The following is a 22,005-nucleotide window of genomic DNA, read 5'->3' as shown; positions in this document are numbered from 1 at the left end:
TCTTACATTCTCAGTAAAACTGAGAGGACAGTACAGAGATTTTCCGTATACCCCCAATTACCACTGCCACACATGCATAGTGTCCCCAATTATGAATATCCTCTGCCAGAGAGGTACAATTGTTTCCACTGATGAACCTACACTGACGCATCATTATCACTCAAAGTCCACAATTTATATTAAGGTTTACTCCTGGTATTGTACATTCTATGGGTTTGGACAAATATATAATGACATGTATCAACTATTATAGTTAAAAAAATTTGATACTATAATACTTTTATAGTATCATAGTATAATATTACACTATTATGGTATCAAAAATTTTACTGCCCTAAAGATATTTTGTGTTCTGCCTATTCATCCCTCTCTCTTCCCTAACCCCTATCAACCACTGATCTTTTCATTGTCTCCATAGTTTTACCTACTCCAGAATGTCATATAGTTGAATCATACAGTATGTACAGCCTTTTCAGATTGGCTTCTTTCACTTAGTATTATGCATTTAAATTTCTTCGATGTTTTTTCATGGCTTGATAGTTCATTTCTTTTTGGCACTGAATAATACTCTACTGCCTGCATTTACTGATGTTTATTCATCCATTCACCTACTGAAGGACATCTTGGCTACTTCCAAGTTTCGGTAATTACAAATAAAGCTGTTATAAACATCTGTGTGCAGGTTTCATACATTTTTAAATTGGGGATGTAAATATCAAGGAGTGAAATTGCTGAATCATATGGTAAAACTATGTTTAGTTTTGTAAGAAACTTCCAAACAGTCATCCAAAGTAGCTGTACCATATTGCATTCTCATCAGCAATGATTGAAAATTCCTGTTGCTCCACATCCTTACCAGCATTTGGTGTTGTCAGTGTTCTGGATTTTGGCAATTCTGTAATAATAGGTGTGTAGTGGTATGCCACTCTTATTTTAATTTGCATTTCCCTGATGACATATGATGTGGAGCATCTTTGCATATGTTTATTTGCCATCTGTATACACTTTTGAGTGAGATGTCTGCTAAGGTCCTTGGTCCATTTTTAAATAGAGCTGTTTGTGTTCTTATTGTTGAGTTTTAAGAGTTCTTTGTATATTTTGGATAACAGTCCTTTATCAGATATGTCTCTTGCAAATATTTTTCCCAGCCTGTGGCTTGTCTTTTTATTTTCTTGACAGTGTCATTTGCAGAGCAGAAAGTTTTAATTTTCATGAAGTCAAATTTATCAATTATTTCTTTCTTGGATAGAACCTTTGGTGTTGTATCTAAAAATTAATTGCCTGGAACAGAATAAGGAGCCCAGAAATAATGCCACACACCTATAACGATTTCATCTTCAACAAAGTCAACAAAAACAAGCAATGGAGAAAGGACTCCCTAATCAATACATAGTGTTAGGATAACTGGCTAGCCATATGCAGAAGTTTGAAACTAGACTCCTTCCTTAAACCGTATACAAGAAGTCAACTCAAGCTGGGTTAAAGACTTAAATATAAAACCTAAAAGTATAAAAACCATGGAAGATAGCCTAGGAAATATCATTCTAGAAAAAGGAACTGGCAAAGATTTCATGACAAAGATGCCAGAAACAACTGCAACCAAAGTAAAAATTGACAAGTGGAATCTAATCCACCCAAAGAGCTTCTGCACAGCAAAAGAAAGAATCCACAGATTACACAGTCTACAGAATGGGAGAAAATATTTGCAAACTATTCATCTGACAAAGGCCTAATATCAAGAATCTGTAAGGGACTTAAACAAACTTGCAAGAGAAAAACAAATAACCCCATTAAAAAGTATACAAAGGACATGAACACTTTTCAAAAGACACACATGTAGATAACAAGCACAAGAAAATATTCTCAATATCACTGATCATTACAGAAATGCAAATTAAACCCACCATTAGATACTATCTCACATCCACCAGAATGGCTATTACTAAAAAGTCAAAGAACAACAGATGCTGGCGAGGTTATGGAGAAAAGGGAAAGTTTATACACTACTGGAGAAAATGCAAATTAGTTCAACCATTGTGGAAAGCAGTATGGTGATTCCTCAAAAACCTGAAAACAGAACTACCATTTGACCAAACAATCCCATTATTGAGTATATAGACAAATGAATACAAATCATTTCTACCATAAAGATATATGCACGCATATGCTCACTGCAGTACTATTCACAATAGCAGAGATATGGAATCAACCTGAATGTTCATCAATAGTATATTGAATAAATAAAATGTGGCACATATATACCATGAAATACTATACAGCTATAAAAAAGAATGAGATCTTGTCCTTTGCAGGAACATGGATGGAGCTTAAGGCCCTTATCCTTAGCAAACTAATGCAGGAACACAAAATCAAATACTATATGTTCTCACTTATAAGTGAGAGCTAAATAATGAGAACCAATCGGCAAAAAGAGGGTAATAACAGACACTAGGGCCTACTTCAGGCATGAGGGTGGGAGGAGAGAGAGGATCAGATAAAATTCCAATTGAGTACTATGCTTAGTATTTGGGGGACAAAATTAGCTGTACACCAACTCCCCGTGACACACATTTGCCTGTACCTAAAATAAAAGTTAAAAAAAAAGTAATTGTCAAATCCAAGGTTACCTAAATTTTTCTCTTTTATTATCTTCTAAGAGTTCTTTAGTTTTGCATTTGATATTTATGTCTGTGTTCTATTTTGAGTACATGTTGGTGAAGGGTGTGAAATCTGTTTCCAGATTTATTTATTTTTGGATGTGGATGCCCAGTCGTTCCAGCACCATTTATTGAAAAGACTATTTTTTCTCCATTGGACTACTTTGTTAAAGATAAGTTGATGATGTTTATTTGTGTCTATTTCTGGGATTTCCATTACATTTCCTTGATCTATTTTTCTATTACTTTGCCAATATCTCATAACTTTGATTACTGTAGTTTAATAGTAAGTCTTAAATTTGGGTAGCAAATTTGTTCTCCTTTAATATTGTGTTGGCTGTTACAGATTTTGCCTTAATGTATACTTTAGAGTCAGTTTGTTGATATCCACAGAATAACTTGCTGGGATTTTTAATGACATTGTACTGAATCTATTCATCAAGTTGGGAAAAATGGACATCTTGACAATATCGAGTCTTCCTAACAACAAACATGGAATATCTGTCCATTCTACTTAGTTTTTGATTTCTTTCATCAAAGTTTTATAGCTTTCATCATATAGATATTGTATGTATTTTATTGAATTTACACCTGTTTCATTTTAAGGAGTGCTTATGTGAATAATATTGTGTTTTTTATTTTAAATTCCACTTGTTAATTGCTGATTGATAGAAGAGCAATTGACTTTTATATTAGCCTTATATACTTCAACCTTGCTCTAATTCCTTATTAGTTATAGTAGTGTGTTTTTGTCATTGTTGTTGATCCCTTGGGATTTTCTACGTGGAAAAACATGTCATCTGTGAACAAAGGTAATATTGTTTCTTCCTTCCCAATCTGTATACCTTTTATTTCCATTTTCCATTTTACTGCATCTATAGTTGATTTTCAGTTCATTCAGTTTTTTTTCTTTTAACAACAGGAATGACAACCTCCAAGATCATTATGTATCAGACTGAAAACTGGAAGCTCTTTCTAGTCTTTTTTCCATGTGTTATATGCCTAAAGGTTTTATTACAAAATTAACAGCATATAGTATATACATTTTATAAACTACATTTTAAATGAAAATATCAGAACTTTCCTGTGAAATTAAGTATTTTTCCCATTCCTCATGACTAATGACATAGTTCTACACCAACACAGAGTTGAACCACAATTTGTTAACCAATCCCCTATCTTGGGATATTAGGTTGTTTCATTTCTTTCCATTAAAAAATTATGACGAAGATCCTTGTATATAAAGTTCTATTGGCAACATTAGTTGTTTTCTGTTTTGTTTTGTTTTGTTTTGTTTTGTTTTTTTGAGATGGAGTCTCACACTGTCGCCCAGGCTGTAGTGCAGTGGCGTGATCTTGGCTCACCGCAATCTCTACCTCCCAGGTTCAAGCAATGCTCCTGCCTCAGCCTCCTGAGTAGCTGGGACCACAGAGGTGTGCCACCACACCCAGCTAACTTTTTTCAATTTTTGGTAGAGATGAGGAGTCACCATGTTGGCCAGGATGGTCTTGATCTCCTGACTTTGTGATCTGCCTGCCTTGGCCTCCCAAAGTGCTGGGATTACAGGCATGAACCACTAGTTATTTTCTTAATGCAAAATCTTAGAAGTAGATTTCTTGGGTCAAATGTTTTGAGTACTTTCAAATTTTTGATTTACATTACCAGACTACCTTCCAGAAAAGCTCCAATAATTTACTTTACCATTAGCAATAAGTCAGAATGCCCAGCAATGTATTGTTTAAAGTTTTGGCAACTTGATAAGTAAGGGAAAATTGAACCAATATTTCTTTCTCTCTCTTTTTTTATCAGCAAGGTCGAATATACATTCATTTTAGTAATCATTTTTATTTCCCCTTTTATGATACTTTCATCATTGTTGACTGTGTTATATCAATCTGTATTTGTGGGCTAAGAGTAGGTGCTCAAAATATTTCTTAATTGTAAGAAAACAGAAAATACTTTTTAGGCAGAATTTGAGTGTTTTTCAGCCAAGTCTTAGCAATATTTTTTGTTTGTTTGTTTGGTATAGACACAAAATAAACTTCTGCTCCACAACATTCAAGGACATGATTAGAAATATTTTAAATATTTTAATAATCCCAGCATTTTAACTGATGAAGGATGATTACAAATTTCTGAAGACTAACATCTAAATAAGGCATCTTTCTCTACCATGTTGGTGAGATGAGATTTGGTGAGATGAGAGTTACTATTTCTGTACAAGAAATGTATAGTCTCACAAACACGTAAGTGATTTGCATTTTACATATACAATTTATTTCAACATTTCAGAAGGAATCTGAGTATACAAGTGGAAGCAAATCCTACAAGGTGGCTCCTTCAAATGGCATTACGAGGTGAGCATAAATATTCATACTTACATGGACCTGGGGCCACTAATACTTGAATGGAAGTAAGCTAAAAGTTACTTTGTAGATTTAAATCCACATTGCAGAGTAAGATATAACCTGTATATTTTGCTTTACCTATTTAAAATATGAAACTGAATAAGCTTTTGCTATCAGCTACATATGTTCTGCATGGTTGAATGACCTACCCCTTTCTTATTTGATAAAGAAGAAATGGGATAATAAAAAATACCACTGAAAAGACTACTCAAGCACTAAAATAAAACAAGCTATCCAATTATGGGTTTCAAGTGCATTTGCTTATTTCTAAAACTCTCTTCCAAACTGTTTAAGATTCTGACTAGCAGGAAAGTCTGTTTCCAAAAGGACAGCATATATTGATGTGACAAGGAAGGTATTCTTCAAATATAACTTTTAGGCAAGTTCCTATCTCATCTCTGAAAAATCTTTAAGGTAGATTATTTTACTGACACTATTAAATGGATCACTTCATTATGTGTGAGTTCACCATTATTCTTGAAAACCACAGAAAACCCAAATAACTGATTTCAGCCAATAGATTGTATTTTCTCTCAAATTCAGCCTCTAAGGAATATTATTAGACAAAGTATAAAAGCTGAGCCATCTGAATTTTCTGCCCTGAATTTGGCTTAAAGTCTAGGCAGTAGATGATAAGCGTAAAAAGCAGCCAGGGAAGCAGGTGCAAGACAAATATAGAGCCAGGTGAGAATGGTGATAACAATAATAACAAAAACAAGTTATATCTGTTGAACATTTCCTGTGAGGTGGGATCTGCTCTAAGGGTGTTACATATCTGAATTCACTAAATTCTTAAAACAATTCTACAAGGTAGGTCCCGTTATTGGCCCCATTTTACCACTGAGGAATCTATGGCACAGAGAGATTTGGTAACTTGCCCAAGTTGACATGACTAATCAAGGTATGGAAACAGAATTCAAACCTATATCTTGTAGGTTTAGAAGCAATGACTATAATCGTTTACAGGATTCTGCCTCTCCTGCTACATAGTTGGTAAGGTGCAGGTCACTGCTTCTAGAACTTGGAAAATAAAGAGCTTTCATATATTCATTCCTAAACTTTTCTCAAATTACCTTTCCACTCTACCTTCTTAACACAGCTTCGATCTTCTTTTAAAACAAAACAAAACAAAACAAAACAATGTTGTGGCCGGGCGTGGTGGGTCATGCCAGCACTTTGGGAGGCCGAGGCAGGTGGATCATGAGGTCAGGAGTTCAAGAACAGGCTGGCCAACATAGTGTAACACCATCTCTGCTAAAAATACAAAAATTAGCCAGGCATGGTGGTGTGTGCCTGTAGTCCCAGCTACTCAGGAGGCTGAGGCAGGAGAATTGCTTGAATCCAGGAGGCAGAGGTTGTTGTGAGCCAAGATCACGTCACTGCACTCCAGCCTGGGCAACAGAGCGAGACTCTGTCTCAAAAACAAACAAACAATGTCATCTGCAGTGAAGTCAAGTAATACTCAACATAGACTATATAAAATAGCTCAGCTGGCAGAGACTTTTGCATGTCTGTATTTATATCAGTGACAACACATAATGTATAAAATAGTGTTCATGCTCTTAAGGGCTTTGACATCTTGATGGGAAGACAAGATTATCCCAGCTAAAAGTTCTTTTTCATTCTCTTTAAATCGAACAGCACTTTTCTCATTCATTCACATGGCATTTACCTCACATTTCAGTGTCTTCCAAACTATGCTTCTTGAGGATGCATCTCTCTTACTCAAACACTAACTGCTGATAGAAACCTGATCTAAAATGAAAACATAATGATCTTTCATCAAGTATATTGGTCTTACTATCTAGGCAACATGGGATTTGGCCAATTATGACCCAGACAGAAATCTACAACTCCTGGAAAGCAAACTTAGGAACTGAAGGCAGACAAAGAGCTGAACAGTAATGCCATTAGTGCAATTAAACAATCTTCTGCAATTACTGACACTGACATTTTTATAGAACATCAAAAAAGTAAACACTGTAATTTTTTTTTTTTTTTGAGATGGAGTTTTACTCTTGTTGCCCAAGCTGGAGTGCAATTGTGTGATCTCAGCTCACCACAACCTTTGCCTCCCGGGTTCAAGCGATTCTCCTGCCTCAGCCTCCTGAGTGGCTGGGATTATAGGCAGGCACCACCACGCTCAGCTAATTTGTAATTTTAGTAGAAATAGGGTTTCTCCATGTTGGTCAGGCTGGTCTTTAACTCCAGACCTCAGGTGATCCACTCGCCTCAGCCTCCCAAAGTGACAATCACCAAATTTGAAAAACTATGATAAAGTCAATTTCAGTACATGCTTATAAGTTTGAAATTTTAAAAAGTTGTTGACATTGCCCAGGAGAGAATTTAATGAGCTATGTAGTATGATAAACAGCACCTAAAACCCCAGTATATCATCTTGGACAAAAAGCACCAATAAGCTCGTTTTATTGAAATAAGGATGCCTTGCCAACTTCCAGGAGGTACGTACAAGAAAATTAAGGTGATCACTTGCCAACAACAGAGGGATAGAAACTGGAGAATGTATGACTTACTACTAACTAATGGTATCTGAGAGTAGAATTTGGTCCCAAAGGAATTCCAACTAACATGTGAGATGGACCTTGAACCACAACATCACAGCTATTTTCCAAATGTATCAGCTTGCCCTAATTACAGGTGGCTATCTCTGCTACTTTAGGGGCCCCTGTTAACAGGAACAATGATGACAAAAAGTAAACAACAACTGATACATGTCACTATGCCATCAATGTTTTGCCAATCATTACTGACCAGCTTCCAGGATTAGGCAAAGATCAGTAATTTCATCACCAGTTCAAAATCAAGAAAACATTCCCAAGAAATATTTTTGATAAGAGCTACTACTGTAGACACATCATCATGTCAGTATTACAATAATATTTATTCTATTATAACACGTGGTCAGTGGAAAGAAAAAGATGAATCTTTGGTATTCATTATACGAGTGAACACATCAAGTAAACAAATTCCTTTTTAATTATTTCTTTCTTAAAAAGGCTACTAGAAGAGTGAAGAAAAAATAAAGGCATAAGTACCTCTCTTCTGTCATTTATCTAACTTGAAGCAGAATGTAGGAAGGACAAGATATAGTAGTTAAGGGGAAAAATTTCTTATTTCTCTGGCAATTGGATTTCTAGAGTTGAAGACTCTGTGTCAAGTCTTCTCAGGACTTTAAGACTTCATTTCCAGGCTGTGGAAGCCAGAGAAAAAGGAAAGTCATGAAGAAGCAAAATTCTCCATTCTTTGTATGCAGCTTTTTCCTTCATTCAGAAATTAATTATCTTTTTCCTACTTGCTAGATCACCTGCCCAGAATTACATATTGGGCGTTCTATCCTCAGCATGGCCTTCTCACTACTTGCTTTGTGGTTATTTCGCTTTTCTATTAGCAGGTGGTCAAACCCAACGAAAAGCAAAGAGCCCATAGTTCAAAGAGGTTTGCCAGTCAAGCAAGGTTAAACCATTGACTGGGATGAGAACTGGAGATTTTCCATGAAATTTCAATTTATTACGCCCTTCTATCTTCCATTAGCATGGATAACTGGAAGTTGATGGTATTCTCATTAGTCTTTACTATGAGGCCATGAGGAGATCCTTTTACAGAAAGACTGCTCAGCTGGTGAAACCTGATCTGAATACTTTTTCGGGCTAAAATAATCTCTTCCGTGTCATGCGGCATAGGACTTTGGGCAAAAATAAAAACGCCTGTTCAAAAAACCAAATTGTTCTTCCTATCAGCACTTTAGCTGCGCAAATCTCTGTGAAGGGAGACTTTCTGTTTGATCAGGAATACTTTTGTTCCCTTTGGTAAAGAATAAAAGTTGAGCTCTTCACAACAGAATCAAATATGCATATCCTAGGCCGGGCGCGGTGGCTCAAGCCTGTAATCCCAGCACTTTGGGAGACCGAGGCGGGTGGATCACGAGGTCAAGAGATCGAGACCAGCCTGGTCAACATGGTGAAACCCCGTCTCTACTAAAAATACAAAAAAAAATTAGCTGGGCATGGTGGCGTGTGCCTGTAATCCCAGCTACTCAGGAGGCTGAGGCAGGAGAATTGCCTGAACCCAGGAGGCGGAGGTTGCGGTGAGCCGAGATCGTGCCATTGCACTCCAGCCTGGGTTAACAAGAGCGAAACTCCGTCTCAAAAAAAAAAAAAAAAAAAAAAATGCATATCCTGCAACTGGTATCTAAACCACTCAGCTTTCACTTACAGACAACATGGGATATATCTTCACTACTGGTGTATTTTAGAGACTCCAATTCTGAATTAATCTCAAGTGAAACAACTCAAACACAAAAAGCCAAATACTGCATGTTCTTACTTATAAGTGGAAGCTACATAATGTGTATATGTGGACGCTATATAATGTGTATATGTGGACACACAGTATGGAAAAATAGACACTGGAGACATGGAAAGGTGGGAGGGTAGGAGAAGGGTAGGGAATGAGAAATTACCTATCAGATACAATGTACACTATTGGGGTGATGGCTACACTAAAGCTCAGACTTTGCCACCATGTAAAATATCCATGTAGCAAAACCTCACTTGTAACCCCTAAATTTATATAAATAAATAAACAAACCCTGATCCATACTGGTTAAAAAGTGCTTCAGTTTTGTAAACTAATATGTTTGTATAACTGAGCTTAGAAAAAAGGACTAAAAGTATATATACCAATTAACTATGGTTATCCATATGTGTTGTGGTTACTGTTCATTTTTGTTTTCCTTATACTTTTATGCATCTTTTGAATGTTTAACAATAAGCATCTATTTTAAAATCAGAAACAAATCACATTAATAGAAAGCTTGCTTAGGGCATCTGATAGTTGACAATCCAGTCTAGCAGACATATTAAACATCTACTTAACATTTCCATGTTCAATCCTTCAATTAACTTAGATTATTCAAAGGTAAAGTACCTGAAATGCATTTTACCACTTATAGAAAGTCTTTAATGAATTATAATTTAATATTTGCCCTCTTCCTTTACAGAGGGTCAGTAAAGAAATGCCAAACAGACAATTCTTTTTTTCTGAAACGAAGGTTATTCAGAATGTGCCTCATTCAAACATCCCATGATCAATACTGCTTGAGTGCATTAGAGATGGGAATAATCTCTGTAGATGAAACTGTAAATTTTCTCTTGGCAACAAACCCAAAGTTTCTCTTTTCATACTTTTGTGAAGCATAAGCCAAATTTACAGTATAAATGCTATAATATACTAAACCAAATGTTAAAAACATCTATTCATTCTATTTTCTTCAGATGGCCTCTTTTATTTCATCTTTAAAAACATTGTCTTGCCCCTATTCTTTCATCTCTCATGTGTATCTAATCTGTGTAGAAGCAGACAGGCTATACATCTTAAGTGGATAAAATATTCTTTGCAATTACCTTGTGACAATATTAAACATCCATATGGTTTGCTCCAAGCACATAAAGCCAGGGCCTTCGTTTCCTTTGTTACACCTCCCCAGCCCCTATACTATTTTCCTTTAGTTTGCAGTCCAGCAAACAAGATTTCTTTTCAGTTAGTAAGTAGTGACTCTTTACTTCAAAGAACACGAATGACTCAACCAATACCACACAGCAAACATCAGAAGACTGACCAGAAACCAGGTCTCTTGACTTTAAGCACAGTCCTCTTTCCATTAAATTCTGAAGACATTCCAATCCTACTGAGAAGTCAGGGAAATACAAGAAGCATAGACATAGAGGCACATACTTTTAACCTTCCTCACAACTTTCCTTTGGCTTAGGTAATGTAGGTTCCTGAAAAATTTTTATTCCTAGTCTCATCTTTTAACTCCCAACTAGTATACTACCCCTCTTAGGAATTCAGGTTCGAATTTTTTTTTATTCATTTACTTGGATCATCTCTTACGTGTTAAGTGGCTGCCATGTATAAAGGATTGGGCTTCTATTTAAGACAATGAACTGACTTCCTCAAAGAATTCCCAGAAAAAAATGGGTATAGTGGACGGAACATTGAATTTGGAGACCTGGGTTTTGGTTCTAGCTCTAGCTGGCTCTTGCTGCTTGTCCATGTACAAAGTCACTTGACCTCATTGAATTTAAAGTTTCTCACCTTAAAATTAAGAGGATAATATATTTGGCTTGTAAGAGAGTTGCTCTAATAATGATCACTTATGAAAAAATTACTATATGCCAGCCACTATGCAAAGCACTTGGTGTACACAATCTCGTTTCTTCTTCAAACAACCACTCTCATGCTCAATATGCTATTATTTCCCCCGCTGTAAAAAAAACTAAAGCTGTAGAGGTTAGGTAACATTCCCAAGGTACATAAATAAGTCAAGGAGTTGGAGATTGGATCTAGGCTAACTACAGAGCCTCCATGACAAAACCTCTGCCCCCTCACCAAAATAAAAAACAATTAAGAATATACTTTGAGAAGCATTAAGCTATCTAATTTTAAGTATGCCTCCTTCCTTCTACTTCCACTTAATTAAACATCTAAGATGTGAACAGGTCCACTCTTTTGCTTGCTTCTTTCTGTTGTTCAATAATCACCTCAAATGTCCAAGTGAGAATCTGGAGGAGGAAAACTCATGCTTTCCTGGCTGGCTCTCACAATAGACAGAGAAGTTATGAGTGAGCTTCACATGTTTCAAACTTTCTAAATATCTTCTTCCTTCCCTTCAATCTTTTGGTGTCCAGAGGCCCACTTTTGGCCAAATCTGAATGTTGGAGGCTTTTCTCCTGAGGAGAAAAATAAGTGACAGTCTAGCTCTTTGAAGATCCAGTTAACTCATCTTGTAAGGCAGGAGTAGACTCCATGAAATATATGAACAATTTCTCTCTCCAGAACCTTTGCCAGACTTGGCACAGGCTGGTCTATTAGAAATACATAATTGAATATTTTTAACAACTCAATTGTTCAACCTCACTTTGATCAATAGTTCATTACCTAAGTTAGATCTGCCAAAGGGGCAAACTCTTCAGCCCATTTGTCCCATATTTGCATGAATATTATGCTGTGAATGTCACGCTCCTTTGAACTTCAAAAGAGTTTCCTGGCCTCATTGACTACAACTTTAACAACAGAGCATAATGGAGTTATACAGAAGGACCTTTTCCCAGCTACAGACCTCAAACCTTGCTGATGCTGGACAGTAACAAACTTTTATGTAAGCAACAAATGACTCATTCATCCATTGCAATGCACTATCAGTATTTTTGGGTTTCCTGAGCCTGTCTTCCCTCTTATAAGTGAAATTATAAATATGGCTAATTAGCTACCAGCAAGTGGCAGCACCCACCTTCATCATTCCTGGGGAAGAGCTTTCCAAAAACAAAGCATTTTTCCACACTTCCAGATTTCTGAATCAATTGAGTGAGCCTCTTTGATCATAATGGCACCCCCCATCATTCCAACCTGATTCCCCAAATAGGAGAGCAAATGGGCTACCAAGAACCTTCTTTGACCTAAAAGCTTATGTTCTAACCAGTCCCTGAAAGACAAAAAAACTTTGCCTTCTTTTGGTAAAATGGTGTCAGACAAGGAGAGATGTGATGAGTTTATGACCCATACCTACTCTTACCCATTTTCTGAAGTTTTTCCAGTTGCTTTCTTTTTTAATTTTAGAAAACCCCTCTATTTCCTTCATCTAATTCTGTACCAATTTGTCTTTAGAACTGCACAGTAAAGATATGGGAAATAAGATGTATTTTTACTTTAAAAGAGCTTTTCTCCTGTAGTGAAACTTAAACTTGCCAATTGTGGAAATTTTGGAATAGACAGAAGTATAAAAGTGAACAAAAATAACATTCATAAACCTACCATCCGGAGATTTTAAAAAATTAGTTCTCTATTGCATACCATACAGGAATATAAATTTCAGATGGAACAGAGAACTATGGGGAAAACCTAAAATTATGGCAGCAGTAGAAAAAAAATATAAAAATATAGGGCAAGAAAGACCTTCCTAAGAATAAGAAAGCCAGAAACCATACAGAAAATGAATGACATATCTGACCACATAAAATTTTAAAACTTCTATATGGGAAAAATAAAACTTAAAAATTAAAACAAGTGGCATATAGAAAATAATATTTAAAATAGAAAAGGTTAATAAGCTTTTACAAATAATTATGACAAGCAACCGACCTAAAAAATAGACAATTCACTGAAGAAATAAAATTGGACTTAATCCCAGCACTTTGGGAGGCCAAGGTGGGTGGATCACGAGGTCAAGAGATCGAGACCATCCTGGTCAACATGGCGAAAACCCATTTCTACTAAAAAAACACAAAACATTAGCTGGGCATGGTGGTGCATGTCTGTAATCCCAGCTACTTAGGAGGTTGAGGCAGGAGAATTGCCTGAACTCAGGAGGCAGAGATTGCGGTGAGCCGAGACTGTGCCATTGCACTCCAGCCTGGGTAACGAGTGAAACTCCGTCTCAAAAAAAAAAAAAAAAAAAGAAAGAAATAAAATCGAACTAATACATCATTGAAAAGATGCTGCAGTAACAGAAAAATACCAAGCAAAACTGAGAGATTATTTCTCCTATTAAACTGGCCCCAAAATACAAAGGTTAATTATAATCTTGGTAAATAAATTTGAAAGGACTTTCATACAGAGATGGTGGGAGCATAAATTAATGCAACTTATTTGAAAGGCAATTTGGCAGTACTCATCAGGATTAAAACTGAACATATACTTTATTTCTCACAAATACTTGAATAAGTGCCTAAAGATGTTCATAAAAGCCTTACTTGTAATAGCAAAAACTGGAAGCAACCTCAATATCTACAAATATAGACTGGTTAAATAAACCATGGCAAACTTATACAACTGCAAACTATGCAGGCATTACAAAGAATATGGCACTGTTACGTTGCAATGTATTGACATGGAAGGATGTCCTAGTCACATTATTGAGTAAAAACAAGGCACAGAAAAATGTATATAATATCCTATTTTTGTAAAACAAAAAATCGTACAGACATGTATGTATAATTTTATAAAACAAAGAAAGTAGTTTGGAAGAACACATCGCAAACCACTAATAATGGTTATCCCAGGAGAGTAGAATGAGAGTGTAGGGACACATGTTCCATATGAAGCTCAAATGCTTTCATGTTATTTTGTATACTAAGCATATATATTAATTTTCTAATTTAAGAAACTTAAAAATAAGTTAACATGCATTTCCCAGGGCCACCAAATTTTCAATAAACAGTGTTTTTAATGGTAGCATTATATTACATTACTTGGGTCATTTTTGTAACCATTTAACCATGAACTGACATTTCCACTGCTTCTAACTTCTCAGTGTTAGAGCTGCAACATAAACCTCTGTGCATGCATATTGTGCATGTTTCTGTGTGTGTGTGTGTGTGTGTGTGTGTGTGTGTGTGTGTATGTACGTATCAAGGCAACATACGTAGGATATATGCTCTGAGGTTTTCCCTTTAGCAGAGATGATTTTGCACATCTTCAGGACAGTTAGCTTGGGCGTGGACACACATAATGATGCTCAGTGGCTCATTAAGGGAAGGACCATGACCTTAGCCTCATCATCGGACAATAAGCCTGAAACACTGGACTAGAACTGGTGCCCTAGGCCATCTGCTACATAATCACTTTGGCACCATTGAATATCAAAAGAGCTTGGGACAAATTCATCAGCACAAGGAAATATCCGAAAGTAGTAGATTTGGGTTTGTAATTGCTTTTTTAAGTCACATCTTTCTTTGTCTAAGTTTCATGGACGATATTAATCAATTTTTAATAAATATGAAACGCTTTCCATAAGAGATGGTCTTCTAAGAGTTACAAGCTTTCTTTGTGAGGTAATCATTAACAGGTTATAAGGGAAGTTTCTCTCTAAGAGAGGAAGATTTTTAATATAAATTTAATGGGTACAAGTGCAGTTTGGTTACATTGATATATTCCATAAAGTCTGGACTTTTAGTATAACCATCACCCAAATAATGTTCATTGTACTTAGTAATTTCTCATCCCTAAGCCCAGATAATTGTTAGCTGAGCTGAGAATGCATGGATGCTTCTGTCATATCGACTTAAATCAAGGAGGGCTTCTGGAAGAGGAGGATTCCAAGATGAACTATATTCAAGTGGAAGAAGGATGCAATTTGAGGAATACAAGAGTAGAGGCTGATCCAAGCTTCCTTGCTGAGATCATGCCCCACTAAACTTCCTTTTGTGTCCCAATCATACTAGCTATCACCACAGATCGCTCATGCTCAAAAGCCTAATCAAACACACTATTAAACACTATTTCTCCCAGGAAGACTACATTGACTATGAAAATCGTAGTGGGCAGAAACACACTTAAGGATGGAATAGGCTTGGCACTGTTCTCCTTGTCAGCAAGCCTTCTGCCTGATCTATTTAACTTATGTGATAAAAGAGATAAAGGTTTGAGTGATGGGCTTCAGATGCTGCTTCAGCTCCTACCAAGAATATTTTCACAGCGCCTTCTCATGAATAAGTTCAGTGGAGCAGAGAATGCCCTTCTTGGACCAATTCCACTTTGTGCTTCTTTTGATGCTGCCAAAAAGGGGAACGAGAACTTAGTTTCTCCTTCAAATTTAGAGCAAGCATCTGCCTCGGAGGTGGCTGAAAGTGGCCAAAGAAGGTAAGACCCACACTGTGCAAAGGCAGCAGAAAGCTCCTAATAAGAATGCAGATGTCTACAGTTACTCATAAATCTCCTAAATGTGGCAGTAAGGAGGGTTAATTATCCCCCCTCCCACTTCCTGCCACTCTCTGCTTTCTCCAATGTGTTAGCCCATTACACGGATCACTGACTTTCTAGAAATATTCCCTGGGTTTTCCGGGATGTTCTTTTCAATAAAGAGCATCCAATTTGCTAACGGTCCCTGGAATCTCAACTTCCTCAAAGGATTTTTCATTTGAGTCCAGTTCATTGGAAGGTTTCTTCCTTCCTTGTTTTTCGGCATAAGGGAATAGGCAGAGCCTGCTTTACTTTTCCTTTTTTTTTTTCTTTTCCATGTCATTATTTTTCATAAACTGAAAGACTTTGCTGAAGAGTCTGAAATTTGGGAAAATTCCAGCTCATCTGTCAAATATTTCTAGAGTTACATAAAATGTACTGAAATTTGTATAGTTTAGAACAGGAAAGCGAAAATAAGCTAATGTGTCATATGTTCTAAGAGATAAAAACTATATGATAATCAGAAAAATAGCCCCAATTTAGTTGGCCTGATTCAAAGCTCTCATTCTTTTATCAATTCATGACAAACCAGTAATATTCACTTTCTTCTCTTAGAATAACGGTACGGCCACGTGGGCTAAAACACAATTGCTACAGATTATAGCCACATTTTCAAGAAATTGTAAAAAGTATATTATTTTCCAAACGCAAGACACTTACGTTTTACTTGCTCTGTTTTGCCTCCTTCTAGGTGAAGAAAGAACAACAAGGAGAAGATGTATTTCATGCCTCCCATTTTCCACTTTTTTTTCATTTGGGCCACTGCAAAAGGTGACACAGAACCTTCAAGCTGTTGGGAAGAAAGCAGAAAAAAAGAGATTTAAAACAGATCTTCTGGAACTGATAGCAATCACTGATACTCTGGCTTCTAACCCGCTAGAAAAAGAAACGCCAGAGAATTTACATAAGTGTAAGTATTCTTTGTCTGCACAAGATAAAGTACTTGCCTCTCCTGTCTTGCAAAGGTTGTGGGCAAAAATTCAAGTGAATGAGGGCGCATTCCTATTCAAAGCTGAGGCTAAATCCTTACAGACAAATCATAGAAAAATGAAAATAAATTTTGAAATCTTCCTTTCTAAGTTGATTTCTCAAGAGATTTTCTTTGGGAGAAAAGGGAAACTAGTTTACAAAAACGGTTATTTTGGCAAACAAGGTAAAAGTAACAGGCATGAGACCAAGCAATTTCTGAAACGAAAGTTAACTAATCTTAGCTTCAAGACTACTGTTACCATTAATCCTTTAGGGATGAAGTACAAATTGATGTTTCTCCTGTGTCCTCTATGAGATCTACAAGGATCTTTGGTTTGGCAACTAATGTTGGAAAAGATAGATGTAATTAGCAAATGGATGCAATTAAACACCTGAAAAGTTTTACTGCTTAAAGTGGTTCAGACATATTCCTCCCCCATGAAGTCCATTGTAAAATGGAAACTTTAAATGGGCCATTTTTAGGGGAAATTAGGCAAATTAAATAGATAATTTGTTCATCTTGCACCACCATGCAAAAGACCATTAAAGCAACTACATTTCTTCAAAACATGAGATTGGCATTCCCAGTATAAGGGGCAGAAATCTTAAACCTTTTGAACCTTGGAACACAGAAAGTTTGCTGTAGCTCATATTTAGTCACAGGTCATTTCCACAGACTTTAGAGTTTGCAAAATTCTTCCAATGGATGATGTGAAAATATTGAAATGTTGTAAAAACACCAGATTCAATCTGAATGGGGAATAAACTGTTTGATCTTTCCAGAGAGTCCAACCTAAATATTGCACATAAAGAATTTGAAGGAATGCAAAATGATCATTTTGGAGAATTGGAATACCTTTGGGTTCTGAAGTAGATTTCACAGCTCCTATTTAAATGCTATGAGGTTGCCTGGGTCCTTCAAAATCCACTGTTTCAAATTATGAATGCATAACCAAGGAAGAACTGATGATAGAGTAATTTGTGCTATCAGGCAAGATTTGCAGCACCGTCTGCCTTCTTTCTTTACCTCCTCCCTGCTCCTTAAAGAACCAAATTCTCTTAGGACATGTTCCTACCCATCCAAAGACCTGAGTTCTGACATCTTGGTCCCCTCTGTGAGTTTGTGGCACACTTTTAATCACTCAAAATGTCGCTGTCCCTTGAGGGGTACCCCGTTTCTTTGAAACAAATCATTTTCATTAACAGTTTAACACAGCTACCCACTTCAGTGAGGTTCTTCCTGAGTCTACTTAATAAGCTTATCCTCCAAAGCCTCCAAAAGAGAAAGATTTTTAACCACTAAAATCCAATTTATCATATTCATATATGGATTTCAGTGGGTGTTTCAGAAACCATGGTTTTAGGGTCTCCCCATGCAAGAATCAGTGGGGCTGTTTTTCTTGTACAATGGTTGGGCGATTCAGTGAACAGTAGCATTGCTTCATAACTCAAGTTGGCAAGAAAATGGCTCGTAGATTTTTTTTGCCTTTCTTAGGTCCCAACTAATGTTATGAGCAAATAAAAAAGTTGGTAACTAGAGAGCAATTAATCTCTTCTGGAGTTCCTGTCATTTGTGTGGCCTCCCAGGCTGTGATGGAGAACATCAGAAATATGAACTAAGAAGAGTTTCCTCCCCAGATCTCTTCACTGTTCAATTTCTCTTTATCTCTTCAGCTTTTTTTGGGGGGGAGGGGGTGTTTCAAAACATCTGTTGGGACTGCAGCAGTAAACACAAGCAAGCATTGCTCAGCAAACTAGCCGACTCTTATTCTTGCAAAGAGCCAAACTGTCCTTAATTTTTCAAATTATACTTTGACCCAGTTAACTGGAGTTATTTCTGCATTAACTCTCTGTCTGCTTCACACAGGCTGTTGTGCCATTGAACTTGCACTGGCTCTTTTACAGGTTACTTAGATATGTAGCCATTGACATGTTTCAGGGGATCCAGGACCCAACAAGAAAGCAACAACAACAACAAAAAAAACCCAAAACCCTGCAACTAACACTGGTAGCAGAGGTGGGATGGGAGAGTTCCTGTGTTTTACAAGAGAAAGAGAAATATATCAAGTAACAAAAGCAATGTATTTATTAAGGTGCTTCCATGAAACAAGCATTCATTCACACTGTTCATTTGCATTAAGCAAAGGGAACAACTACTCCTTGTCCAGCTGTGACTGCAAGGCAATCTGGGCCATCAAGTGTCAGGAGCCCACTTTCAGAACAGGTCTCCTGGGTAGAACAGAGGCGAAGAGACATCCCCACAGGAAGGCTAAGGGATGAACACATGTCAGCCAGTTCTTCACGCCCCACAGTGTCTCTTTAATCCTCCCGAGGCTTGACTGACCTTGTAATCTCACATTGACTATCATCTGTGGGACAGCCCCTAGGGTAGCAATTTTCTTTCTGACAAACAATAAGAAAGACACCGGAGTCTCAGGCCCTTGTCTATCAGCTGAAATCCTTTCCCCACTCAACCACCCAGCAAGAAAAGCTCAGTTAACTGGTGGTGCATTGCCGCTGAGAATGGCGGTTTTAGCCCAGGGTATCTCTTGTTAGAGGCAATGCAACGCCTTTATTGCTGTTTATGACTGACCAACAATGCCTTGCATTTGGCTTGCAAAACACCTTCCTATCTATCATTTCATTTTATTCCACACAACTCCACCTTCAAAATGGGCACTCGGGGGACCCAAAGAACTCAAGTAACTTTAGTGGCAGGGCTGGGAGGGACTGGAAAGCAGGCTTTCCGGGCCCTACGCTCTGGCAATGTACCACGTTGCTTCCAGAGCCTCATTTATGAAATTCCGACCCCAGTAGTCAGGGCCAAAAAATGGGGCAGATTTACCCATCTACCCTGTTACATTAACGTTAGCATATATTAATCAGAAAAATGAGAAAACAGGCTCAGGAACACAGGCAAGTAATTAAGGGAACTGCAGAGCCCCTTGGATAGCTCAGGAGTACCTACGTGACCTCTCAAAGAGCCAGAGCATAGAGAAATGGAGGCCGAGTGGGAGTGGGAAGTGACGAGCTGTGAGTTCGAATTCAGAGACCCCTAACTTGCTTTGGTCAGATGCCTTGGGGCCCCCACCTCCATCCAGGTGGCTAGCTGCTGGACCACAGAACGGATTGGGGTGGCAGTGGAATTTGGGGCACCCTGGAGAAACTTCCAGGGGCGGATCCCGCCAACAGAAGGCACCCCACCTGTGCAAAGGCTGGAAAAGGACGTGAGGGAAGAACGCGCCGGGCACTGCTCACTAACCTGGGCACTGGCCTCCTCCGTCTGCCACGAGTGCAAGCGCTCCGAGCTCCCCAGGGCGCTCTCGTCCGAGGTCTGGGGCTCGCAGGTTGTGGCGAGAGCCAGAGTGCGCGCGAGGGGGGAGGGGGAACTCAAAAGTGGGTGGGAGGAAAAACATCACCGCCCTCACACCACGAGGGAGCAGCGGCTTGCTCGGCTCCCGGGGGCAGAGCCAAGGCGCGGGCGCGGCGGCCCGGGGCCACCTGCCCGCCCGCCTGCCCGCCCGCTCGCTGGCTCCCCACTTGGCCGGAGAAGCTGGCCGCTCGGCGCTGGCGGGAAGTCCGCAAGCACGCAGCCGCTGCAAGCACGCACCCTTTCTCCGGCCCGGCACAATGGCTCTATTTCTGCTCCCCCGGCCCGAAAGTTTAAAAATCCGGAGAAAGTGTGAGACTCAGCCGGCTACTTTCCCATCACGCAGCGCCCCCACTGCACCCCCCTCCTTTGGCTAGGCAAGCGTTGGGGTCTTAAAGGGACCGCACAGCTCCAACGGTCCCTCCTCCCCCTCTGCACTGGTTGCACCTAGGAGCTTCCCACCATTCGCACACGCCCTGAAGACACGACTACCCTCCGACTTCCTGCCTGGAAGACCATACCTGCTCTCTTCGGGCACCACGGCCTTTCCGAGGGGTGCACCTGGTCTGGTCCTGAGCTTGTGCCCTGGACATAGAATGAACTGGCCTCGCAAATCACGCCCTACCTAGCACGCTGCTTATCATTTCAGGGCGTTTCCCAGATCCACACAGTGGGTGGCTAGTAGAGTGACAAAGCTTTGGTTTGGTGTCCTTAAAGGTGGGGTGGAGATGGATGTGTAGGGTCAGGGATTAGAAATCCACTTTCTCTTAAAAACAGGGCTCCCAAGCTTCATGGAAAGGGCCCCTTCTAACTGTTAAGTGTCGAAGAAAACTTGGTGCGAACCGCCATACCCACCACCTTTTTTTTTTTTTTTTTTTTTTTTTTAGCAAGTCGTCAAGCCTCTAAATTGGGCCAAGAGCTCAACCTCGAAATCACAATGGCACTGCTGATGCCTTGGTGGACCTGAGACAAACTACTCCAAATTTGTGTTTATTCGACGAGTGATACAAACAATTGTCAGAAATGTCTAAGGTCCGGGAAGGTGGTGCCTCGACAGACAATATGTTAAGCCCCTGAATTTGGAGAACTGCAGGGCTTTTTTTTCTCCATGAACGAGATAAATATCGATATTTTTAACATCTGTATAGCACTTTATGGCTTACAGAGTGTTTTCACATACATCAACATTATGTTTTAAACCCTCACAACCAACTGAACTATTTGTGGTCTGAAGTGTTAGAGTTGGTGGGGAACTTCCGAAACATTAAGCTTAACCTCATCCTTTCACAGAAGAAGAAACTGAATTGGGGAAGATGATTATGTATCTAAGATCACACAGCTAGTAAATGACAAATTTGAGCTTCCAATCCAGATTCCCTGACTTTCAACCTACTACTCTCTGGTTGTTATCTCTGGTCCATAGATAAAGAAATTGATGCTCAGAGAAATTGTGGCTTGCTAAAAAAAAACAAAACAAAACAAAAAAAAACCCACTTATCAGGAACAGAGAACAAAGAAAAATTAAAACAAGAATAATTGTCCCTGGGCTTTACCTCCTTTTTCTTTTTCAGAAGTGTTAATATTATCCAACTAGCCTCTGCATTGCTGGAGATGTTTAGTTCACTGTTAACAAAGGAAAGGGGACCCTTTCTGCAATGCTGCCTTCAGGCCCTAAATGTCTAGCTCCGTCCTGCTGCCTGGGTCCCATACATTGCCACATGCATTCAATTTGTGCTGTAGTATATTGGTTTGAACTTGCTGATTTGTTGCCTTATAACTGTTCTCATGCCATTTAATGCAGTGATGTTTTGTCTTACTAGACTATGAGTTCTTCAAGGATAAG

General features: G+C 38.5%; 1 protein-coding gene across 4 annotated transcripts in view; it reads right to left on the bottom strand.

Moving 5' to 3' along the window:
- Window positions 1–20,258, bottom strand: part of CHRDL1 (chordin like 1) — a 123,401-nt gene extending 103,143 nt beyond the window's left edge. For 2 of the 4 annotated variants that reach the window (XM_010346351.3, XM_039464104.2), the window contains exons 1-2: window positions 20,055–20,258; window positions 16,484–16,613 (exon numbers count right to left, since the gene is read on the bottom strand). In XM_010346351.3, the coding sequence (XP_010344653.1) occupies window positions 16,484–16,577 (94 nt within the window). In that variant the 5' untranslated portion in view covers window positions 16,578–16,613; window positions 20,055–20,258. The remainder of the gene's footprint in view (window positions 1–16,483; window positions 16,614–20,054) is intronic. The other 2 variants (XM_003935850.4, XM_010346352.3) reach the window with 1 other exon arrangement.
- Between the last annotated feature and the right edge of the window lie 1,747 nt (window positions 20,259–22,005).

This window comes from Saimiri boliviensis, chromosome X, assembly GCF_048565385.1.
Source record: "Saimiri boliviensis isolate mSaiBol1 chromosome X, mSaiBol1.pri, whole genome shotgun sequence".
Classification (NCBI taxonomy): Eukaryota; Metazoa; Chordata; class Mammalia; order Primates; family Cebidae; genus Saimiri; species Saimiri boliviensis.
The sequence above is the reverse complement of the archived record's forward strand: the minus strand, read 5'-3'. Positions and strand labels throughout refer to the sequence as shown.